Source organism: Wolffia australiana, chromosome 6, assembly GCF_029677425.1.
Source record: "Wolffia australiana isolate 7733 chromosome 6, ASM2967742v1".
In the NCBI taxonomy this organism is placed as follows: Eukaryota; Viridiplantae; Streptophyta; class Magnoliopsida; order Alismatales; family Araceae; genus Wolffia; species Wolffia australiana.
In genome coordinates this window covers 2,528,604-2,550,797 of record NC_135840.1, presented here as the reverse complement: position 1 = coordinate 2,550,797, position 22,194 = coordinate 2,528,604, and the positions used below count along the sequence as shown (strand labels likewise).

At 49.7% G+C, this 22,194-nt stretch overlaps 1 protein-coding gene across 2 annotated transcripts in view; it reads left to right on the top strand.

The window, feature by feature from the left end:
* LOC144704201 (ARP protein (REF)) overlaps positions 1-22,194 on the top strand; it is a 64,746-nt gene that overhangs the window by 11,398 nt on the left and 31,154 nt on the right. For both annotated transcript variants that reach the window (XM_078576515.1, XM_078576516.1), the window contains 2 exons: positions 5,032-5,137; positions 7,374-7,450. In XM_078576515.1, coding sequence (XP_078432641.1) covers positions 5,032-5,137; positions 7,374-7,450 — 183 coding nt within the window. The remainder of the gene's footprint in view (positions 1-5,031; positions 5,138-7,373; positions 7,451-22,194) is intronic.

Sequence of the window (22,194 nt, the reverse complement as noted above, 5' to 3'; positions counted from 1 at the left end):
CAATACCACTGTTTAGACTGAGGGAGAGAGAACGCACCAAATCCACCAAAATGTGCCGTCGACTGAGTCGGAGTCTGCATAGTAGCCACTTGGTCACGGAGACGGGCCAAGTCGGCTTGGAGCTGCTCAATAGTCGCCGGGCTGGTAGAAGAGGCAGAGGAGGAGGCAACCATAGCTTTCCCTTCGGTAGCCTCCTTTTTCCGGTTGTCGTACTGACGCTTCTTGCACCACTTGCGGAGATGTCCAGGCTTGCTGCAGTAGGAGCAAATCAGCCCGGAGGGCCTCCGCGGGGGGAGCAGGAGCGGGCGAGGGAGGCCGGGCGAGGAGGGCAGTTGAGTCACGAGCTGCCTCCGAGGAGAGAGTGCCAATGACATGAAAATGACTCTCCTCTTCCTGGAGTTCCTTCACCAAGTCATCAATGGAAGGAAGGCCTTCCTTGCGATGGAGGGCACGGCGCCGAGTGTCGTCATACTCCTTGTTTAGGCCATAAAGAAACCCCAAGAGGCGTAGGCGAAGAGTGTTCTGGAATGACTTGCACGTCGGATCATCCGTCGACAAGTAGTAGTCCACCTCGTCCCACAGCTTCTTGTGTTCCAGCGCATAGTCCGAGATGGACAGTGCGCCTTGGCAAAAGTTGCTGGCTTTAGCAACGAGCATAAAGAGGCGCCAGTTGTCCCCTTCGCGGCCGCAAAATTTGTTGGCCTGGTCCCAAAAACCCTTCACGGTGGAGCAGCGAGGGAACCTTTCACGGAACAAGGGTGCCAGGGAGGTCGTGTAGAGCCATCCAAGGACGAAGTGTTCCTCGGCTTCCCACGCCGCATAGTGTGGATGGGTCGATGGAAGCGGGGCTTGTGTGCAATGCTTGAACAGTTGGTGAGCCTTGAGAGTAGTCTCGACAAAGTGACGCCACTGTAACAAATTCGGGCCCTGGAGACACGTCGTGTCGGGAACCGCTGGCAGAGAATGAGTAACCTTGTGTGACAAGGGTTCTCGTTGAAAGTCTGCATCGGTGAAGCCATCATCTGGGACGGCCGGTTGACGCGTCTGGCCCGTGGAGTAAAGTTCCTCCGACATCAGAGCCGTGGTCTCTACGGAGACGGCTGTTGTGACTGAGGTTGCGGCCCGTGCTGCGGCTGCGGCTGCAAGCTGCGGCTGCGGCGGCGGCTGCGGTTGCTGGCAGTAGCTGCGGCTGCTGCTTCGGCGGCGACTGCGGCTGTTGGCTGTGGCTGCTGCTTCAGCGGCGGCTGCGGCTGCGGCGGCTGCTTCGGCGGCTGCTGCGGCTGCTTCGGCGGTGGCTGAGGCAGCTGGCTACGGCTGCGCGCGGTTGCGGCTGCGGCTGTGCGCGGCTGCGGCTGCGGCTGTGCGCGGCTGTGCGCGGCTGTGCGCGGCTGCGGCTGTGCGCGGTTGCGGCTGGGCTGTGTGCGGCTGTGGCTGGCGCGCGGCTACGGCTGCGGCTGTGCGTGGCTGCAGCTGGCGAGCGGCTGCGGCTGGCACTCGGTTGCAGTTCCAGCTAGGGCTGCGGCTGGCGCTCGGCTGCGGCTGCGGCTAGGGTTTTGTCTTCGGCTGGTTCTCCGGAAGCTCCGCAGGCTGGCTACAGCTCGCGCTGTGGCTGATCCGTCGGTCACGCTCCGGGTTCGCTAGACAGCGAGAGGGTGATGTCAAACCCTAGATGGAAGAGCTCTGGAGCTCTGATACCATGTCAAGAGAGGAAGGAAGAAGATAATGACATAACTCAATAGAGTACATGGCTGGGTATACATATACCCTAGGAGGGAGAGAATGATAAGAGGGCTAATGGGCTTATAGAATAGGGCCCATTAGCCCATAAGGCTGACTATCTCACTAACATAGGCTACACCCTCAAAAACCCGAGGTAGAAGATGAGTTCTCAACTTTACCCAAGAGAAAAAATTGGAGAGTTTCCCCAAGGGGCTAACATAAGCAAGAGTCCTTGATGAGATGCGGTTAATCAGATGGGTACTTGCCAGAATGGCCTCTCCCCAGTAGAATTTGGGGACATCTCGGTGGAGTAACAGTATCCTAGCATTTGACATAACATAACCGATACATCTCTCGGCGAGCCCATTCTGTTGAGGCATGCTCACACATGACGATTCATGAACGATACTCATCCTTTCAAAATAATCAGCTACTTCTGTACTAAAGTAGTCCTTGTCATTGTCAAATCTGAACCTTTTTATGGTAACTGAATTGAGTTTGAATCATCTCACAGAACTTCTTTAGTGTTTGGCTGACTTCTCCAGAGACAGGCGTGGGCCCCCAAATGTCAATGTGCACACGATAAAATGGAATTTGAGTAGGTTCACCAACATGACTAAAAGCAGATATCTTGTGTTTGGCTAATTGACCTGCCTCACACACCAGAGTTTTAACATCAAAACCAACAAACAAAGAAGGGAATAAGCATTTGAGGATTTCAAAGGAGGGGTGTCGTAGTCGGTCATGGTGCAAAAAGATTCTCTCCCGCCTGCTCCTCTGATTCCCTTGGTTCCGGAGGTGATTGTCCGCCAAGAAGCATTGGTGGTCTCTCTCCTCTAGAAGCAGCAGTCCTCCATCACCTTTAATTTGTGTAGTTTTCTTCCCCACCTTGTCATATAGAAAACATCCATCAAAAATCAGAATGACTAAGCAGTTAGTATCAGAAACCAACTTCTGAGTGGAAAGCAGCATGGCCTTCAACTTTTTGACATGTAACACATTCTTAATGCCTCCCAGTTCACCCAGCTTTACATCTCCCATAACAGCCACTTGAAGAAGTCTTCTGGCGGCAATGATAACATTTCTCCCACCATCACTTCTGATGTAGTTGATAAATTTATCTTTGTACGCGGTCATATGATCAATGGCCCCAGTATCCTGTATTCAAGACCATCCTGAAACAATATTATGATGGAGAAGTCCAAATGAGATGGCACACTCACCAGATATGACAAGAGATGAAGTAATGAGCATGCCCATTAGCTTTGCCATGTCTTCTTTGAGCTTCTCCAAGTCGGCTGCATATTGTGCATTAGTGCTCTCCTTGGGACATCCTTGAGATTCATCCCCTTCAGCTCCCTGAGTTTGGGCAACATATATCTTTTTCTGATCCCCCTTCCTCTGAGGATATCCATGGAGTTTGAAACAAGTCTCTTTGGTGTGCCAATTGCGTTTGCAGTATGTACAATACAGGCTATCTCTTGGATCCTCATTGACTCTGTCTCTTGAATCAAATCTGTTTCCACATTGACAATTCTGTCCACGCTCCTCCTTGTGCTCTTCCTCCTGTGCATTAGTTGGTGGAGGAGTTCTCTTGTAGAGCGAGGCTGAGGAGTCATGTCTCTCATCAGCAGAGTGGACCTTCAGTCTGCTTTCCTCTTCCATAAGAGCACGGATGACTTCAGCTAAAGTTGGTACTTTCTCCCTGTGCATGATCTGTTTCCTCACATCTTCATACACAGGATTCACACTTACCAGAAACATAAGCATCCTGTCTAACAGTGTGTTTCTTACCAAGCCCATCAGGAGACAGGACAGGCCAGTAATGATCTACTTCACGCCAAAGTGCCTTGAATTCACGTGCATATTCCATAATAGATCGATCTCCTTGCGCCATTTTCTGACCTCGGTCAATGAGAGCAGAAACCCTCCAGATATCATTCCTCATGGAACATTTTGTGTGGATCTGAGCCCACATTTTCTTCACAGTATCAATGTGTAGAGAGTTGTCATACATCTCAGTGACTGGAGAGCCAAGAATCCATGTTTAGACGAAGGCCTCTTCTGCTTCCCATGCATCAAACCCTGGACTATCTTCTGCCACTGGGTTGTTCACCAAGTGTTTACTCAAACACCCAGCCTTCACTGTCAACATAACAAACTTCTGCCACTGATAGAAATTTTCCAGAGAGAATTTAATTTTCTGAGGTACCTGAGGCAATGGATGTAGGATCTTCATAGAGACAGGCTTCTCTCCATAGTCTTGTCCATCTGAAGTTATTCCAATGCCGGATTCAGCATCTCGCTCCATTCTAGAAGTTGAAGGAAAGGCTTCTTCTTCTAAGTGACACCAGCCCCTAGTTGTGGAGGCTGACGATGATCAGCAGCGGATGGCAGTCACAAGTCAAGTCAGATGCATTCTTACCTTGGCTCTGATACCATGTCAGCTTTGCTGGAGCAGAACAGACCAGCAGCCAGCCTCCACATTTAGGGTTTCAGAATGGAAAAAAGGCAACTTCAAATTCATGCTCAGAGTCTGGGGTTTAAATACCCATGACTTACATTGTGGGCTTGGGCCTGGGCCCGAGTTTAAGTGATTTAATTCATATAAACAGTGAAATAAAAGATACAATAAGGCGCTCTGTTTAACAGTTTGCAGTGAGGGAGACCTGACCCAAATAGTGTGAGGCACTATTGGGGCATTGGTATCTGACCAAAGTTTTAATAGTTGGGTCAGGATTATTGGCACCATAACAAAGTCAGCAGGCTGGTACTGACACACATGAGGGAGACTATTAAAGTTTTTTGCCATTCAAGCTTTACTGGAGTGTCATTGATTTGATGGGTTTGACATAGAACACCATTACAAGGGGGAGAGTCTCTAGAAATGTAAGGCTTCAGTTATGTAAAAGGATTCTTGGAATGTGCTAATCCCCTTCTCCCCCCAAATACCTTACATTGCTTTTCTTCATGAATACTCCTCTTTATCTTGTTCTACCTCTATAGTAAAAAAGTGTGATGAAGAGAATTGCTTTGAAATCAATTTAACTAGCCTGCTTAGTTCCTCACATGGATCAATCCCAGTCAAGGCTGAAGGCAAAAGCAGACCAAGTGACCTAATCGAGTGGCTCTTTGCCTCAAACGAGTCTCAGTTGTCTCTTAATGAAATATTGAGCCTTTGAATGCAGTCTAAAGCTTGGAAATATGATGTTGTATTCATTTATTTATTCTCTCCTTTTCCTCCTTAAGGATTTTATCCTCATTGTTTATTTGTTTCATATCATTTTATGTTGCTGTTATTGTTACATTTAGATTCAGGCAATGAGATCCCAGAAGAAGACGGGAGTAATAATCAACCTTGCTTCTTCAGCTGGTCTTTATCCAATGCAAATTGATCCAATCTATTCAGGTTCAAAAGGTACATCTTGTTCAACTGTGCCTCTTCCCTAGCGTTGCCATTTGAGCATAATCTTCTATACTTTGTATACTTGAGACTTTATAGCTATATAATAACTACTTGGATTTACGTGTGACTCTTGAACTTTAGAGGTGGCAACGAGCATTAGCATGGTTTTAGCAGTGACTTGAGGGCCAATAGAAGCATAAATAATGTTGCCTTGGGTGTTTCCACATTAGCTCTTGCTCACTAGACTTTGAGGAAGCTCCGACATTTAAGTTATTAAATAATCCAATTCCGTGCAAACTATGGACTTAGGTCAAAATTCATCATAGGTATGAACATGTAGAGAATTCATTGATATCTTGTAGAATCTATGCTCTTTTGATATTTTGCTATTGGTGGTATTTCAGTGATCGGTGCTCTCTACAGTCCCGACATTTTACCCCAACTTTTTAGCTGCCCCTGGGGGTCGGAAGGTGCCAAGAATCCTCAATGAGGCATTTTGTTTTTGGAAAGGCCATGTGGTGGGAAATGGTAGGGAATGGCTATGGTCTCATGGGAGGTGGTTTGCTGACCGGTGGATCTTGTGGTGCTACACCTGCAATTCATAATCACAACATTATTGACAAAATGTGTGGGCAGGATTATGGGGCTGGAGGGAGTTATGGTCATGAAGGTCTCGACAGACAGGTATGAGATGGAGATGAGTTGGAAGCAGCATATGGCCCTGATCAGAGGGGCATCCACTTTGTAGTGGGACATGAGACATATTTTCCACACATTAAGAGGTTCTTTGATGCCAGAGGGGATGGAACTTTATTCCGCTATTGGACGGATGACTAGTTGGCACAAGGTATGTTGCGGTAGGCATTCCCACACTAATTCTCTCAGAGATGGAATGCTCAAGCGTTGGTTTGTGATTGTTGGGATGACACATGGGATCCGATTTTGGAGGGCTCTCAGTTTGACTAGATGGGGGAAGAATTTCTGAGCATGCAGCAGTCTATCTTACTCTTGAGGCCTACAAACAAGACACATAATGGTGATATGCTGGCACTACGATGAGGTTGTGCTTAAGGGAAGGGATATTTTGATGGACACTGTCGTGAGTGAAGTAGAGAGTTTTATCTCATACTGGTTCGTAGGTAGTGTAGGACAGAAAAAGACCATTCTGGCCTGTCATGTATTTCACAATCATATATATTATTGAATTTGGTTGATCACCATTCTCCGGTGATTTCCCTCTGATTCTTCAAAATAATATTTTCTTTTGATGCATGAACTATGAAAATTACAACACACTAGAGTTAAAGAAATTCGGGTTATTTTTTTTAAAGATAATGATTCAAAAGGCGATTACCCAACCAAGTGGTAATCACCAAGCTTACACATGTAGATCCCTATAACCCTACCAGTACAAGGTCAATCCCTCCCTCTCTATGCTTAACTTGGGGGGAACCAGGTCGCCCTCAACTTCAAGGGAAAGTCCATCTGTAGAAGCCTTTTGTCACTGGAACACCACCTCGTTTCGATGGAGCCATAGAACGACGAGAAATTCAGGTAATTACAAGGAGTCATTCTCTTGTGGAATCAAGTACCAATGATCTAAATGAAATACTGCAGTTAGTCTGATAAAGTCCCATCATGGACTAGTGAAAGGAAACACAAAATGCCATCTGAGGGGCCCACTTAGCTCTCAGAGTGGGCAACAGTTAGTTCCGTTTCTTGATTTCATCGGGGTAGAATCTATGTACCTCAGTTTGACCACATGAGCTTCTATCAAAACCATAGAAACCAGATTCATTGACCTTAAATTCCGATTGAAAATGTCTTCAGTTCATTCTTGTAGGGTTAGAACCCTTGGAAAGAATAAATACAGTTCTCGATCATTTAATCTGTAAATGACAGCTGAATAATCGTGATAAGATATGCTGGGAGATTATTTGTCAAGGGCAATGAATATTAACGAGTAAGATAGACAAGATGTGATAGTGAAGAACAAATCGAGATGGCAAGATAAACAAGACAAGAAGAAACCTGAGAAGTATTCCCGAGAAGTGGAGATGTGGGGTGCAGTGCCACCATAACTAGGACAATAGAAAGTGAATGAAAAGCAAAAGTGTCATTGTCTCCTACGTGATTAGTTTTTTATGTTATTTACTTAAAATGAAAATCATATCACAGGATAAATACTTTTTATAGATGTTATCATACGATATTTTTTAGATATTTTCTGAGAGATTGTATTTCTCAGGTGGTGTTGTGATGTTCACGAGATCACTTGCTTCTCTCAAAAGTGAAGGAATCAGGATCAATACGCTGTGCCCAGAGGTAACCAGTTTAATTACAAGACATGCCCATATCATTGGACTATCATTTTTTTCATTTGAATGAAATTGAAAACTTTCAGTTTATTTCTTCATTTATATATTTTACTAATTCTCAGGTTAGACATTAACTTTTTTTGGCGAACTTTTAACTTCTTCTGTCCAATGACGCAGAAATTTTTGAATGAATGTGGGTTTGGGAAAAACCCTTGATTTTCCAATGTTTATTGTGGGTGGCATACTGCGTCGGATAAGTGGTGGCATTATTCAGCCATGGATTGCCTTGAAAGGCCTTGTGCAGTTGTAGGAATGGCATGCTGTGATGTGGAATTTTTTGGTCCACATTATCCACTGGTGCTGTGTGCTGAGATGCTAAACATCTAAGATATATGCCCAAGTACCCATTGAATTGCATTGTCTTGTCATTAGGTGGGGGGGGGCTTCAATCGGCAGCCCTTTGCTGTCCAGAAGAGATGTATGACTTGTACAAAGGGACAGTCTCTGACTTCTCTTTGATAAAATGATGATCCACCTTAGTCTGCTTATGATGTTGAATATTATCATGAGCAATACTAGTAGTAGATTAGTTATTTCAGATAAGCTGCACCAGGCGAGTATAGGAGAGCTTGACCTTGGCCAACAAATCTTTTGTCAATAAGGCCTCACACAAACCCTGGGCGAAAGCCCAGAACTCTACTTCTGCCCTTGAGGGAGTATTGATGCCTTGTTTCTTGCTATGCCGTGTGATAAATTTGCCACTGAGGAAGGTCCAATAGCCAGACATGGAAAGGCAGGCCACTTGTGAACCCTGGATTATGAGCGTCAATGTAGACTTTTAAATCCAATCTGTGATGTCCTTTGACGTGGAGACTATGGCCAGGAGAGGCATGAAATAACTCAAGCAATTTTCGGGTGTCTCCCTTCACCCTGTGCGGACGCTAACCAGAAACCCCAACAGAGTCGCAAGCTTGAGGACGTCACATGCATGTGACAGGGGGAGTCGCGACAGCCCCGGCCCATGGGGAGGGACCAGCTGACAGAGGTATCTGTCACTGCTCCAAAGGGTTCAGAGAACGGGAAAGGACCACGGAGACTGGACTCACACGGATCGACAAAAACAATAAAGATAAAAGGAGAAAGGTATCCGGGGAAGGTTCATTTCAAGTTCTACAATCAAGTCCAGCCGTGGGGGCAGAGGGCCCGTTTACAGGGGGCCATGCATCATGGCGTGACACATGAAGGTGGGAGACGAGCACTGGGAGAAGGGGTGGGGCATATTAGCAGCTTGACAGCTCGACAGGAGGAACAGCAGATAAGAGGGGGTTTGAAAACCCACACACTTGTAGATGCGGAGGATGCCAGCGAGGATCATGAAAGGTTAGGGGAGGAGACGGAGGGCTGGGTGAGGGTTGGCCCAAGGCGGCGACGAGCCAACTCATACAGACCTAGGCCACTAAAAAGGGGAGAAAGAGAAGGCTACTGCTCTAGATGTCTGAAGCACGGACACTGAGCAAGAGAGTGCCGAGGCACATTGGTATGTCGAAGATGCATGGGGACAGGACACCGACAATTCGACGGCCCATCAACCCGAGGAAAGAAGGCCTGGAGGCACACAAACCAGAGGGTAATCAGCACGCGCTGGCCAAGGATATGTCGCCCCAACAGATTGCCCACATGGGCTGTCTTGTGGGGGAAGCCACACGGGGAACTCCAACAGTGGTAGATGTACGATGGGGATTTCTTGCAAAATTTCCAACCTTGGTCAATGCAGAGGTCTGGTCTCTGGAGAACGGGGATTTTTTCCTCCGCGGTGCCTCAATGGCAGAATATATTGCAGTGATTGGATGGGAGTAAGAAGTGGAAGGAGGTGCGCAGCTGAAGTGGCGAAAGGTCCACCCAAGAGACATAGCGGCAAGGGGACCTGTTCCTTCACATGTCATCGAAGCCAAAGGCATTCCCATGTGATACAGGGTGGAAGCGGCATTGGAGGCTATGGTCAAACCTTTGGGCTCTCTAAAAAATATCATCTGACAGTTTGAAGTCAGGCGACCCCAACAAAGTGCTGCTGGAGGTAGAGGGGCCCCACGCAACCACACTCCCACCTATACTCAACTTTTGGGGCCTGGATGGCACCTTTGAAGTTTTGCTTGTTACAATACCACCACCGCCGCCACCGTCAGCCTCCATCACACCGGATGGCCCTCTTGAGTAGACAACCGGAGGTTGATGCAATAGATCACGAGGAGGAGATCGCGGCAACAAAGACGTCAACAAGAAGCTCGAAGGAAGTTGTGGCAGCCTCGAGTGGAAGCCAGACGAACATCACAGTAGAAACGAAGGAGACCCGACAGATGGGGTGTATGTGACGATGTTGACCCAAAGATCACAAGCCAAGGACAACTGTATGTAGATGCACCAACTTCAAGAGGGCCACAACACGAGGAAGGGAGGAAGGTGAATTCGTGAGATTGTTCCTGGCGTCAACTCAAAGCGAAGGGCCGACAGCTAGAGTGGAGGGAGGCCAAGCAAGTCCAGACACGTTACCCAGACTCTAAGCACTGCGACAAGGGAGTTGGTTACCAAGATAAGTGATATGATGGAAGGCCGACAATCGCGAACAAGCAGAATAGGCGAGGAAGGTCTCGTTTACAAAGGTAAGAAGCTTGGCATCCGCCATGAAAAGAGGCTAGTAGCATGGGTCAAAGCTGGTAAAAGTGGACGTATGGTGCTAGCAGCGGAGGGCATGTCAAGGAACAACACTAAAACAGAACGAGTGACAAAGGAGTCAACACAGACATGAGGGAAAGGTAAGGAGATCATGAACGAGACCAACAGTGAGGAAGTAGAGACTGACCACCAGCGTAAAGCTAGCGAAGAGGACCGTATAACTTAATCCTCGGGCTAAAAGAATAGTGTCAACCCTGGGTTTAAGGTTGACACCGATTGAGACAGGGGCCAAAGATAGTTCATCATGAGATGTATTTCATGGAACATTCGAGGCCTCCGAGATGAAGGTAGATGGAGGGTGGTGGGGGCTATCTGCGAGAATGGGGAGCATCAGTGGTATGCTTACAAGAAACCAGGTTGGAAAGCTGTGAACCAAGGGACTGGAACGCAGTGGGAAGAGGCTTCCTTGAGGGGCTCATAGCGGTAGATGCGGTTGGGCGATCTGGAGGAGTGGTGATAGCATGGAATGAAACAAGGTTTTCAAATGTGGCCATGTGGAAGGGGAAATTTACTATAGCAGCGAAGCTCAAGCGCTTGCAAGACAATTTTGAGTTGGTTATAGCCACGGTATATGGTCCTGTAAATGTCCAACGGCAAATTGAACTATGGAGGGAGCTCGCCGACCTTGCAAACACATTCCAGGGGTGCGCCATGTTGTTTGGTAGGGACTTGAATGTGACACTAGAAGTAAGAGATCGGCCAAATGAAGCTGGAGGGAGAGACGCCGATTCAGAAACCTTCTGGGCCTTCATTTCGCAGTCATCACTTCAAGAAATGGGGCCCACAGACTGCATTTATACATGGCGAAGCATGTCGGGCCAAAACAGGATGTCATGCTTGGACAGATTTTTATGCTCAGTTGAGCTCATGGAAAGATTCCCACTCGCAGATGTGCGGTCACTTCCGCGCTCGGTTTCGGACCACACACCCATTGTGCGGACTACAAATGAGTTGATCAACAGGCCGACATACTTCAAGGTAGACAAATCATGGCTATCAAAAATGAGGTGACGGAAAAGTGGAGGTCACAGCCCAAGCTCAGATCAATGACGGAAACGTTAACCGCAAAAATCCACAGGCTGCGACGTCATCTTGTGGAGTTCTGCAAGCGTATACATATGCAAAGAAAGAAGACCAGAAACGAGGCTTTGAGCAGAATCAAGCAACTAGATGACTTAGAGGACACATGGTGCCTGGAAGTAGATGAAGCTCTCGATAGACGGAAATGGAGAGGGGTGGTAGCCGTGGAAGATAAGAAACTAGAGACAGGCTGGAGACAAACGTCCAGACAGCTGTGGCTACATGCCGAAGATGCTAACACAAGATTTTTTCGTCTAATTGCAAAAGGGAGGCGTAGGTCCAACTATATTGGGAAACTAACAGTGTGAGGCCAAGTCCACAACAGGCCACATGCAGTGGGTCGTGCTGTCACGGATCATTTTCGCGAGCTCTATAAGAAAGGTAGATGCAACCGATGGATGTGGTGTGGAAAGGGAGCTTAGACTTTAGCACACGCACACCAAGCTGAGTTGATTCGGCCTTTTGCTGAAGAAGAAGTCAAGGAGGCTATTTTAGGCCTCAACAGTGAAGGGGCGCCAGGCCCAGATGGCCTGCCAGTTTTCTTCTACAAAGAGTTCTGGGAGCTGGTGTAATCTGATGTGATGGCCACGCTAGACGAGTTTCGACAAGGGTCAGGTAGTATGGAAAAATTAAACAAGTCATATTTCCTACTGCCAAAGCAGATTGGTGCGGAAAGAATTGAGGACTTCAGGCCAATCACCCTGTCCAACTCCATATACTTAATCGTTGCAAAGGTTCTAGCGAACAGGCTGAAAGAGGTGATCGGGGATCTCATTGGACCCTCCCAATCAGCATTCATACCAGGTCGCTTACTGGTCGATAGCGCAGTCGCAGCAGGAGAGATATTAATGGCATGGAAAAGGCATGGGACCAAAGCGTTCATTGTGGAAGGTTGATTTTGCTAAGGCGTACGACACACTTGATTGGGGCTTTCTTTGGGCATCAATGAAATGGAGGGGTTTCCCTAGTGAATGGATCACGTGGGTGAAAAGATGCATTACATCACATTCCTTTTCAGTGTTGGTGAACGAAAGGCCAGAAGGCGGGTGGATACTGATAAGGAACTCTAAAAAAATACTTCAATTACTGAAAAGGAAAGATGATTCCCGTCTTTCAGGCTTCGTCGATGCCCAGAACGAATAACAGTTCCGATAAGCCAGGGAAAACAAGATGAGGTCCGGGGAGAGGAAGAGGAGAGAAATGGGGAGAATATCGTGGAGTGGAAAGAGTGTCGCACCAAGATGAGGGTCAATGGCATCCGGTTGCAGGGAAGAATGTCTGCAAATCGAAGGGCAAGTGAGGGGTAAGCAAGGAGCTAGAGATCTAGAGCTCGCTGAGAGAAGGGTGGAGAGGAGAACGACTTACAATGATACTCGCTGCCCTCCTTCTCCAACACCCCAAACCTTAAGTTAGGGTTGCTGTTGGGCTTGTGGGTTCTTGATGTGTCTTGGGCCGCCAATGCTCGTAAATGTGGCCCGGTATCATATCAATACTCTCCCCAATTTTGACCAGCTTGTCTTCAAGCTGGAATTCTGGAAATTGTTGGCGTAGGCTGGAAGCAATTTCCCACGTGGCCTCGTGGGCGGGTAAACCCTTCCAGTGGGTGAGCACTAGGAGGCCTTGAGACGAGGGGCGGAATGCTGTGATGGCTTCCGGCGTGACGATCCACTCATTGTCCTTCAAGAGGAGTGGGGGTATGGGTAAGGGCCGGTCTGTCGGTCCCAACGCTCTCCGGAGTTGAGATACATGAAAAACAGGATGGATGCGTACCTCAGGGGGAAATTGGAGACGGTAGGCGACGGGGCCGTTGCGTTGCAGGATGTGATAGGGTCCAAAAAATTTGGGACCCAGTTTCTCGTTGGATCGCCGGGCCAGTGTCTTCATCCGAAAGGGGCATAGTTTGACGTATACCTCGTCGCCTTCGGTGAAGGTCACCTCGCGTCGCTTCGTGTCAGCTTGGGTTTTCATTTGAACTTGGGCGCGGGCCAGGTGACCCTATAGGAATTCAAGCATTTGATCACGTTCCGTGAGCAACTTGTCGAGGTCGTCGATGGACGAGGCTGGGGTGCTGTAACGGACCAAGGTGGGGGGATCCCGACCATAAACCACACGGAAAGGGGATGTCTTGATACTGGTGTGGTAAGACGTATTGTAACTCAGTTCTGCCCATGGAAGATACTTGTGCCAACGTTTGGGTTGGTTCCCTGCAAAGCAGCGAAGATAAGTCTCTCGGCCGTGGTTGATGACTTTGGTTTGTCCGTCCGTCTGTGGGTGGTAGGCTGAACTGCATTTGAGGGGGGTTACTTAGAGGGAATGAAGTTCAGACCAAAATGAGCTCATGAAGATGTGTCCCCTATCCGAGATGATGGATTGTGGCATGCCATGGAGACGAATGATTTCCTGGATAAACATGAGGGCCACGTCTTTGGCCGTGAATGGATGGCGTAGGGTGATGAAGTGCCGGTACTTGCTAAGCCGATCGACCACCACCAGGATGCAATTAGCCCCCTCCGATCGAGGAAGTCCTTCAATGAAATCCATGGAGATATCCTCCCAAATTCTGGTGGGCAGGGCCAGCGGTTGGAGGAGACCAGCGGGGGCGAGATGGGAGAATTTGCACTGCTGACATCGCTGGCATTCATTGAAATAGGTTTTAATATTACATTTCATGGCTGGCTAATAGAACTGTTGACGGATGCATTGATAGGTCTTAAGGAACCCCCCATGGCCCCTTACTGCCCCGTCATGAAGTTCCTGTAAAATCTGATGGATAAAAGGAGATGCCCGAGGTTGAACCAAACGGCTATTGTAAAGTAGGTGGCCATCTGTGATAGAATAATGCGGCGGAAGCGGTCTGCCCTGCTGAGCTTCCAAGAGCAGCCTGTTCAGTTCAGGGTCCTTGCGGACAGATTGTTGAATGTCGGATAAGTTCACCCAGTTGCTCACGGTGATGGGACGAACAAACTCCTCCTGGGTCTCTATCCTGGACAGGGCATCGGCAACCTGATTGAGTCGACCCGCCTTGTACTGAATCGAAAAACAAAACCCCAGAAGTTTTGCCAATAGATGATTGTACTCGCCCGGAACTTCCCGCTGTTCAAACAAGTACTTAATGCTGCACTAATCAGTACGAATTGTGAAATGCTGGAAGAGCAGAGAGTGCCTCCCTTTTCGAACGGCTAAGACAATGGCCAACAACTCAAGTTCGTATGCTGATTTGTTATGTGCGGTAGGGGGAAGAGCTTGGCTGAAATAGGCAATAGGTCGGCCTTCTTGCATCAATACTGCCCCCAACCCGGCGCCAGACGCATCTGTTTCTAGCAGGAACTCTTGAGTGAAATCGGGCAAGGCGAGAACTGGCGCTGTGGACAGAGCTTGCTTGAGTGCATCAAACGCCTCTTGTGCTGTTGCAGTCCACTCAAACTTGTCCTTCTTCAATAACTGTGTGAGGGGCCAAGCCACTGCCCCATAGCCTGCTACAAACCGCCGATAGTAGTCGGGCAGTCCGAGGAAGCCTCGCAGCTCCCGGACATTCCTGGGTGTCTTACAGGTGGTGACAGCTTCCACTTTGCTAGCATCTGTGGATACTCCCTCGGCTGAGACCCAATGTCCCAAATACTCGAGTTGCGGCTGATAAAAGAAGTACTTCTTTGGGTTGATATGCAAGTTGTGCTGCTCTAGAATCTCCAGTGCATGATGCAAATGGGCCATGTGTTTCTCAGTGGACTTGCTGTAGATCAAGGTGTCGTCAAAAAATACGAGGATGAATCGATGTAGATAGGGCTGGAAAACCTGATTCATTAATGCTTGGAACGTGGCGGGGGCGTTGGACAAGCCGAACGGCATCACCACATATTCGTAATGACCCTGGCGTGTTCTGAAAGCCGTCTTCTCCACATCTTCCTCGCGCATCCGTATTTGGTGGTAGCCCGATTTTAAGTCTAGCTTGGAGAAGGTGGTCATACTGTGCAGCTCCTCAAGTAATTCTTCCACCACCGGAATAGGGAAACGGTTGGGTTCTGTAATCTTGTTGAGAGCCCGAAAGTCCATGCAAAAACGTCGAGTGTTATCCTTCTTTTTCACCAACAGGGCCGGGCTGGAATATGGGCTACGGGAGGGCTTGATCAGCCCCAGAGCAAGTTGCCCGGCCACAAGCTTCTCCAACTCGTTCTTCTGCAAGTGGGAGTAGCGGTAAGGATGACAATTAACGGAGCTCGTATTTGGCAGCAATACGATCTGATGATCCGTCGGTCGTGGAGGTGGCAGCGTGGTAGGTGGTGCGAACACCGTGGAAAATCTTTGCCGGAGGTCAGCTGACTCCGTGCTCGTGCCTGCATGAGTGCGCATCTGGACCGTCAGTTGGGCAGTTAACAGGTGAAGTTCCCGTTTCTGGTGCGGGTGGCGTTGTGGCGCTCGGTTGTTGGGGGCTTCCATAAGGCGGCTCGTTCCCGGTTCGCCCTCTAGGGTGTGCCACACTCCGTCTTCTTGGAATTGGAGGAGTAGCTGTCCCAGTGAGCTTGAGTTTACCCCAGAGTACTCAGCCATTCGAGACCCAAAATGACATTGACGCATAGGCCGCGGACTGGAAGGAGATCGGTCACGGCTGCAGCTGAATCTGGACTCTGTGACAGCGGCAATGACCACGTATTGTGCGGCCATCCCCGAATCGAATATCATAGGGTGTAGTCGCACGGAACAGTAGCTTCAACAGGACTGCCAGGCGGTGTGGGATGAAATTATCCGTCGCGCTCGTGTCAATTAACACCTCCACTCCATGTCCCATGATAGATGCCCGAAGTCGAAGAGAATTCTTGGAGCGCCGGGTGGGCACCCCCATGGCTGTCTTCGAAGAGAGAACGGTCAGCGCCACCTCATCCCCTATGTTGCTGTCGACGTCAGTATTGATGTCATGGCCACCGGAAACTGCGTCGGTTCCATCCCTGTCCTTCTCCTGGAGGGGATGGATCTGTAGATCTTTGCGACAACAATGACAAAGGCCTTGTGCCTTGCGCTGGGCCACTTCCTCCACGGTAAGGCGTCACCAATGCTTGAGTCCTGGAGTGGTGCAGGGTGCTGGTTGCTCGGTTGTCGTGCCCGGGTGATCCCTCATCTCTCTGGACTTGAGAGAACGTGAACCGCGGGACTGCTGAGTAACTTCTTCATCCTCTCTGAGGACTTCTTCCACTTCCAGAGCCAGATCAAATAATTCGTCCGGAGTTTGTGGGTCTCGCCAACGAATCTCCTTCCGTATGGACGGCTTGAGAGTAGCCAAGATTGCATTGATAGCCGTCTTCTCGCATAAGTCTGGAATGTACCCGGCCAAATTTATAAATTCGTCAAGCAGTTCATCCACTGTTCCCGTCTGGCGCATGCGGAACAGGTTGGTGTAGGCCTGGTGCGGTTTGAGACCAAAGAGCCGACATAGTTGAGCTTTAAAATCATCCCAGCTTCGGAATCCTGCATGATCGTCTTTGTAGCGGAACCACTTGGACGCCTTGCCCTCCAGATACGAAGACGCCACCCTTAGCCGTTCGCCATCTTCGGCGGGATGAGAACGGAAGTTGTGTTCCACCTTTCGCAGCCAATTTTCTGGGTCACCTCCCGAGAAGAATAGGATATCTGCAAGGCAATGGAAATGCCTACCCCCACGCTGCCCAGTCGCAATGTGATTTCCACGCTGTTGGGGCTCCCCGTCTGAATACTCGTCCATTTCCTGCTTGTAGCGATGCCTGGCATCAGCTTCCCGATCATGACGGGGCATGACAGGAGGAAGGCGTTCAGCATTTTCACGGCCTTCCCGTCGAAATTCCCGGGAATTATCCACCCCCTGATTTGCAGCTTGCTCACCCCGTTCTCCAGGCAGATTAGTGCGGTCGGGACGCGGAGGTCGGCCCTGGAAGTAAGGACCCTCCTCGGCCTCATACCCCTGATCAGGGAACTCTTCGATGACTGGGTGAGTCTACCTCCACGGACAAGGTCGTTCCCGTGCTGCGTCAGTTTGAAGGTGTGCCTGATGTTTAGGTGACGGAAAGCGGGGTGGCCCTAGTGGTGCTGTGGCATTGTCGGGGCCTGGGGGTAGGGCGTGGGGAGCCTCCTCGATCCATCAGAGCCCCTAGTCGCTGGCCTGAGATGGGAGGGTACGCAACACGCCCCTCTTCTTTTGGTAGAATTTCCGCCACGCGTCCCAATGGGCGCTGAGAATTTCCCAGTTCCAAGTGGACACGATGGGTCCTCCTTTGCCTATTTGGCCGGAGCTCTGTTGGAGTGCCTTGTTGCCCGATAAGCAGGCTCGGATTCGCCGGAGTCAACTCCGCGATGGGTTGCTTCCTACGGTCCATTCCCATTTCGATCCGCGTCGACGGTCTGGGTAGCAACCCTTCCAGAGAATGGAGGGCTACGGGCAGTTGTCTCTCTGATGCGGCTCCGCAGTCCCGCAAGGTTGGTGACGACGCCGAGCTACTAGCCCTGGTGTGGGAACCCCGGTCTGACTGCCATGAGTGTTCCGGCCCCCTCGAGGCTGAGCTCTGATTGGCAAGCATGTGGTCAAGCTTCTCATGAATGAGAGCTTGGTCCACGCGCAAGGCTTGGACATCCATGGCCTTGGCACTTTCAGCCACCTGTGTACGTAACTCGGAGAGGCTCGCCTCGAGTTTTTTGAGAGCCTTTTGAGGTGTACTCTGGTTTTCAGTTGCTGTTTTCTTCTTCGCCATGTCTGCGTCCGGGGAGTGCTGGAGCTCTGATACCAGTGATAAGTGTCAAACTTGCATCAGCCCTCTCTCCTCTCCAGCTGCTCTCTGCCCTGAAGCTCTGTCGGCTAGGGTTTTGGCCAAAAACACACTTAATTCTATTGAACGGGATTGGCCTTTAAAAGGCCATACAGAGTGAGAAGGTGGGCCCCACATCACTTAAACGAAATGGGCCACTTATATCATGTGGCCCATTAGTACATTAAGAAGAGAAAAAAAAAAGAAAAGAAAAGAAGAAAAATAAAGGCTGCCTAACAATAAGGAACTCCAAAAAAATACTTCAATTACTGAAAAGGAAAGACGATTCCCGTTTTTCAGGCTTCGTCGATGCCCAGAACGGATAACATTTCCGACAAGCCAGGGAAAACAAGATGAGGTCCGGGGAGAGGAAGAGGAGAGAAACGGGGAGAATATCGTGGAGTGGAAAGAGTGTCGCACCAAGACGAGGGTCAATGGCATCCGGTTGCAGGGAACAACGTCTGCAAATCGAAGGGCAAGTGAGGGACAAGCAAGGAGCTAGAGATCTAGAGCTTGCTGAGAGAAGGGTGGAGAGGAGAACGACTTACAATGATACTCGCTGCCCTCCTTCTCCAACACCCCAACCCTTAAGTTAGGGTTGTTGTTGGGCTTGTGGGTTCTTGATGTGTCTTGGGCCGCCGACGCTCGTAAATGTGACCCGGTATCATATCAGATACAACCACAGAGGGGGGTGAGACAAGGATGCCCTCTTGCACCTCTACTATTTGTGTTAGCTGCGGACACACTCGCCACATGTACAAATCTAGCTTGTGCACATGGCTATTGCAGAGGGGATACCGCTATTGCAGTATGCGGACCACACCACCTTTTTTATAGAAGGCGGAGAGGAAGAAGCAAAAAATCTTTCCACAGTACTCGTCTTGTTCGCAGATTTCTCGGGTTTGCAAATCAATCGAGCCAAGTCAGCATTTGTGAGCAGTGGGCTATCTCAGGAGGAGGAGACGCAGTGCGCTGGGGCGCTAGGTACACCAATCGGCAGTCTTCCTATGCGATATTTGGGCTTGCCATTGACCAATGGGAGGCTGTCGAAAGCGGACTGGCAACCGGTGATAGAGAAAGTTGAAAGACGTCTGGAAGGTTGGAAAGCCAAGGTTCTGTTTAGGGGGGGGCGGTTGGTTCTACTGAAGTCAGTACTGTCAGCAATCCCCATCTTCTATCTCTCCACTTTCAAAATGCCATTTGGCATTAGTCAAAAAGTAGAAAGCCTAGTGAGACGATTTTTCTGGAAAAGCGCAGAATCAGACCACAAGCGACGTTTGGCACTGGTGGCATGGGACACTGTCTGCAGACCCACCAGTCAAGGAGGGCTAGGAGTCTTGCACTTACCAAGTATGAACATGGCATTACTAACTAAATGGGTGACAAGGCTCATGCAACCCAGTGAGGACCTCGTCATCCAGATGTTTTTTTTTTTGGAAAGAAAGTAGGGCAGGCCACCCGGAAACCGGTGGTCTACGTGTTCCATTAAAAAAAAAAGCATAATGTACATAGTATCTACAGACATGGCAACGAACAGCTGAGAGGACTACCCCCCCAGCCCCCAAAAAGATACTAAAATCTCAATGTCCGAGAGGACGCTGTCCACCGATGCCGCCCCGCCTTTGAACACCACTTACATTTCTATGCATCTATACCGCCCAGAGTATCGCCAATATTCTCCTCCAGTCCGCTTTGCTCCGGTGTCTACCCGTCGTGAATGACGCCCAAAACGCGGTGTCAGAGGAAATATCCACCCCGTGGACCCGCTGTGATGTCCATACTCCCCTGGCAAACGGACATGTGAATAAAAGGTGTGAACAGTCTTCCTCCCCCCGCCACACAGAGGGCACGAGACAGGCTCCGTTGGCGCCCAGCGCCTGCGATATACCCGTGTGACCACTCGCCGTCTCCTCAACAACCACCCGAACAGCCGCACCTTTAAGGGGATTTTTTGTTTCATTATGAGGTGACATGTAGCGCCGGTAGAGTTTTCGTCCCTCACTTCCCCTCGGATTTTCAAATATGCCTCTTTTACTGAGAAAGACGGCCCCCACCATACCCACCCGTCCCGGGATGCTCCCGAGGGGCTAAGATGGAATATGATCTCGTGCATCCTCAGCAACTCCACGAAACGTTCCTCCGACAACTACCTAGGGAGATTAGGGACCCACGCCCCTTCCCAGCATTCGCTGACGGCGATATTAGGGTTCCTCGCCATTGCAAAAAGCCTCGGGAACTGCATCTTCAGGGGGCCCTGCTTTGTCCAGTTGTCGGCCCAAAACCTGAACCGTTCACCGTCCCCCATCATAGGATCAAAAAAATCCCAGATGTGGGGAATGGTTTGCCTCAGGCTATGCCAGAACAGGGATTCTCCTCTCTTTTGCGCCCACCCCCTCTCCCAATTCAGCGGCGGATCATATGCATCCCTTAAAACCTTGAATGCCAGCCCCTCCATCGATGCCATCATCCGTTCAACCCATTTGACGAGCAGTGCAAGATTCATGGACTCTAAATGAAGAATACCCAGTCCTCCCTGTTTCACAGGTCTACATATCACATCCTAGGCCACCAGGGGTATCCCTCCTGTGCCCCCTTCTCCCTTCCTGCCCCAAAAAAAATGCCTCATTAGCCCTTCAAGTCGATTGGCCACTCCTACCGGCACCTTAAACATCGACAGGTAGAAGATAGGGATAGCGGAGAGCACCGATCTCAGCAGTACCAGGCGACCCCCACGTGATAGTATCTTGCTTTGCCAGCCCTCCAACCGCCGCTCCATCTTATCGACCACTGGTTGCCACTCTGAGGATAAGATCCGTCTCACTGTGAGCGGGAGCCCCAAATAACGCATGGGAAGCGAGCCTCGTGGTGTACCTAGCGCACCGGCGCATAGGTTCTCCTCGTCGGAAGATAAACCGAACCCCACGAATGCTGATTTTTCCCGGTTGAGACTTAGTCCCGAGAAATCCGCGAACAATTCCAGCAAAGACGAAACGATGTGAGCTTCTTTCACCGAACCTTCTATAAAGAAGGTCGTGTCGTCTGCATACTGGAGCAAAGGAATGCCCCCCGGATAGCTCGCTGTGTGAAAGCCTCTTAATAGGCCTCGCTTGCACGCCTTAATTGTACAGCTAGCCAGGGTGTCTACTACCAGGACGAACAAAAGTGGAGCTAGAGGGCAGCCCTGCCTGACTCCTCTCTGTGAGTGGATCCATCCTCCTTCCACCCGGCCATTGACCAAGATCGAGAAAGAGTGGGATGTAACACACTGTCGCACCCATGTCACCCACATCTTGGAGAAACCCCTCTTTCGCATGACGGACCATAGGAACTTCCACTCGAGCAAGTCATAAGCTTTCGCGAAGTCCACCTTCCACATAAATCCCTTTGTCCCATTTCTTTTCCATGCAGAGACAATCTCTCCCGCCACCACTGCTCTCTCCTGCAACTACCTACCCAGGATGAAGGCCGATTGGAACGGACTAATTAGATCCCCGATGATCCCCCTCAAACGATTGGCTAATACCTTGGCTATGATGAGATATATGGAATTCGATAGAGCGATGGGTAGAAAATCCCCCACGTTCTCCGCCCCTGTGCACTTGGGCAGCAAAAATAAGTAGGCCGATTGCCCTCTGGAATTCCCCCAAGGCCTCCATCACGTCAGGGCCGACAACCCCCCAGAATTCACTGAAGAAGAAGACTGGGAATCCGTCAGGGCCTGGAGCTCCCTCTCCATTCAATCCCTTGATCGCCGCCTGCACCTCCTCCGCACTAATCGACCTCACGAGCTCTCGTCATCCAGATGTTGCGGGATAGCTACGGTCGGGGTTTGAATTGGGAGGATAAAACAACCCCAATTAGAGGGGCGTCACCCTTTTGGCAAGGCTTTCGCCTAATTGTCTCCCAAGTTCATCAGTTTTACTCAGCCAGGCTAGGAGACGGCACTATATTTTGCTTCTGGGTAGACAAATGGGCGTCATGCGGCCCCCTTTGGGATACATATCCGCGGTTATTTGCGTTTGCCCGAAATCCTGAGGCCACAGTGGGCGAATGTTGGGACAACATTTGGAACCGGTAATTGACGGCGTTTTTCAGACCAAAGGGTAGCTGAAATCATGGACATGCAGCAGGCCTTGTACCAAATCCAACCATGTTTAGGAGCAAAGGAGGTTGGGTT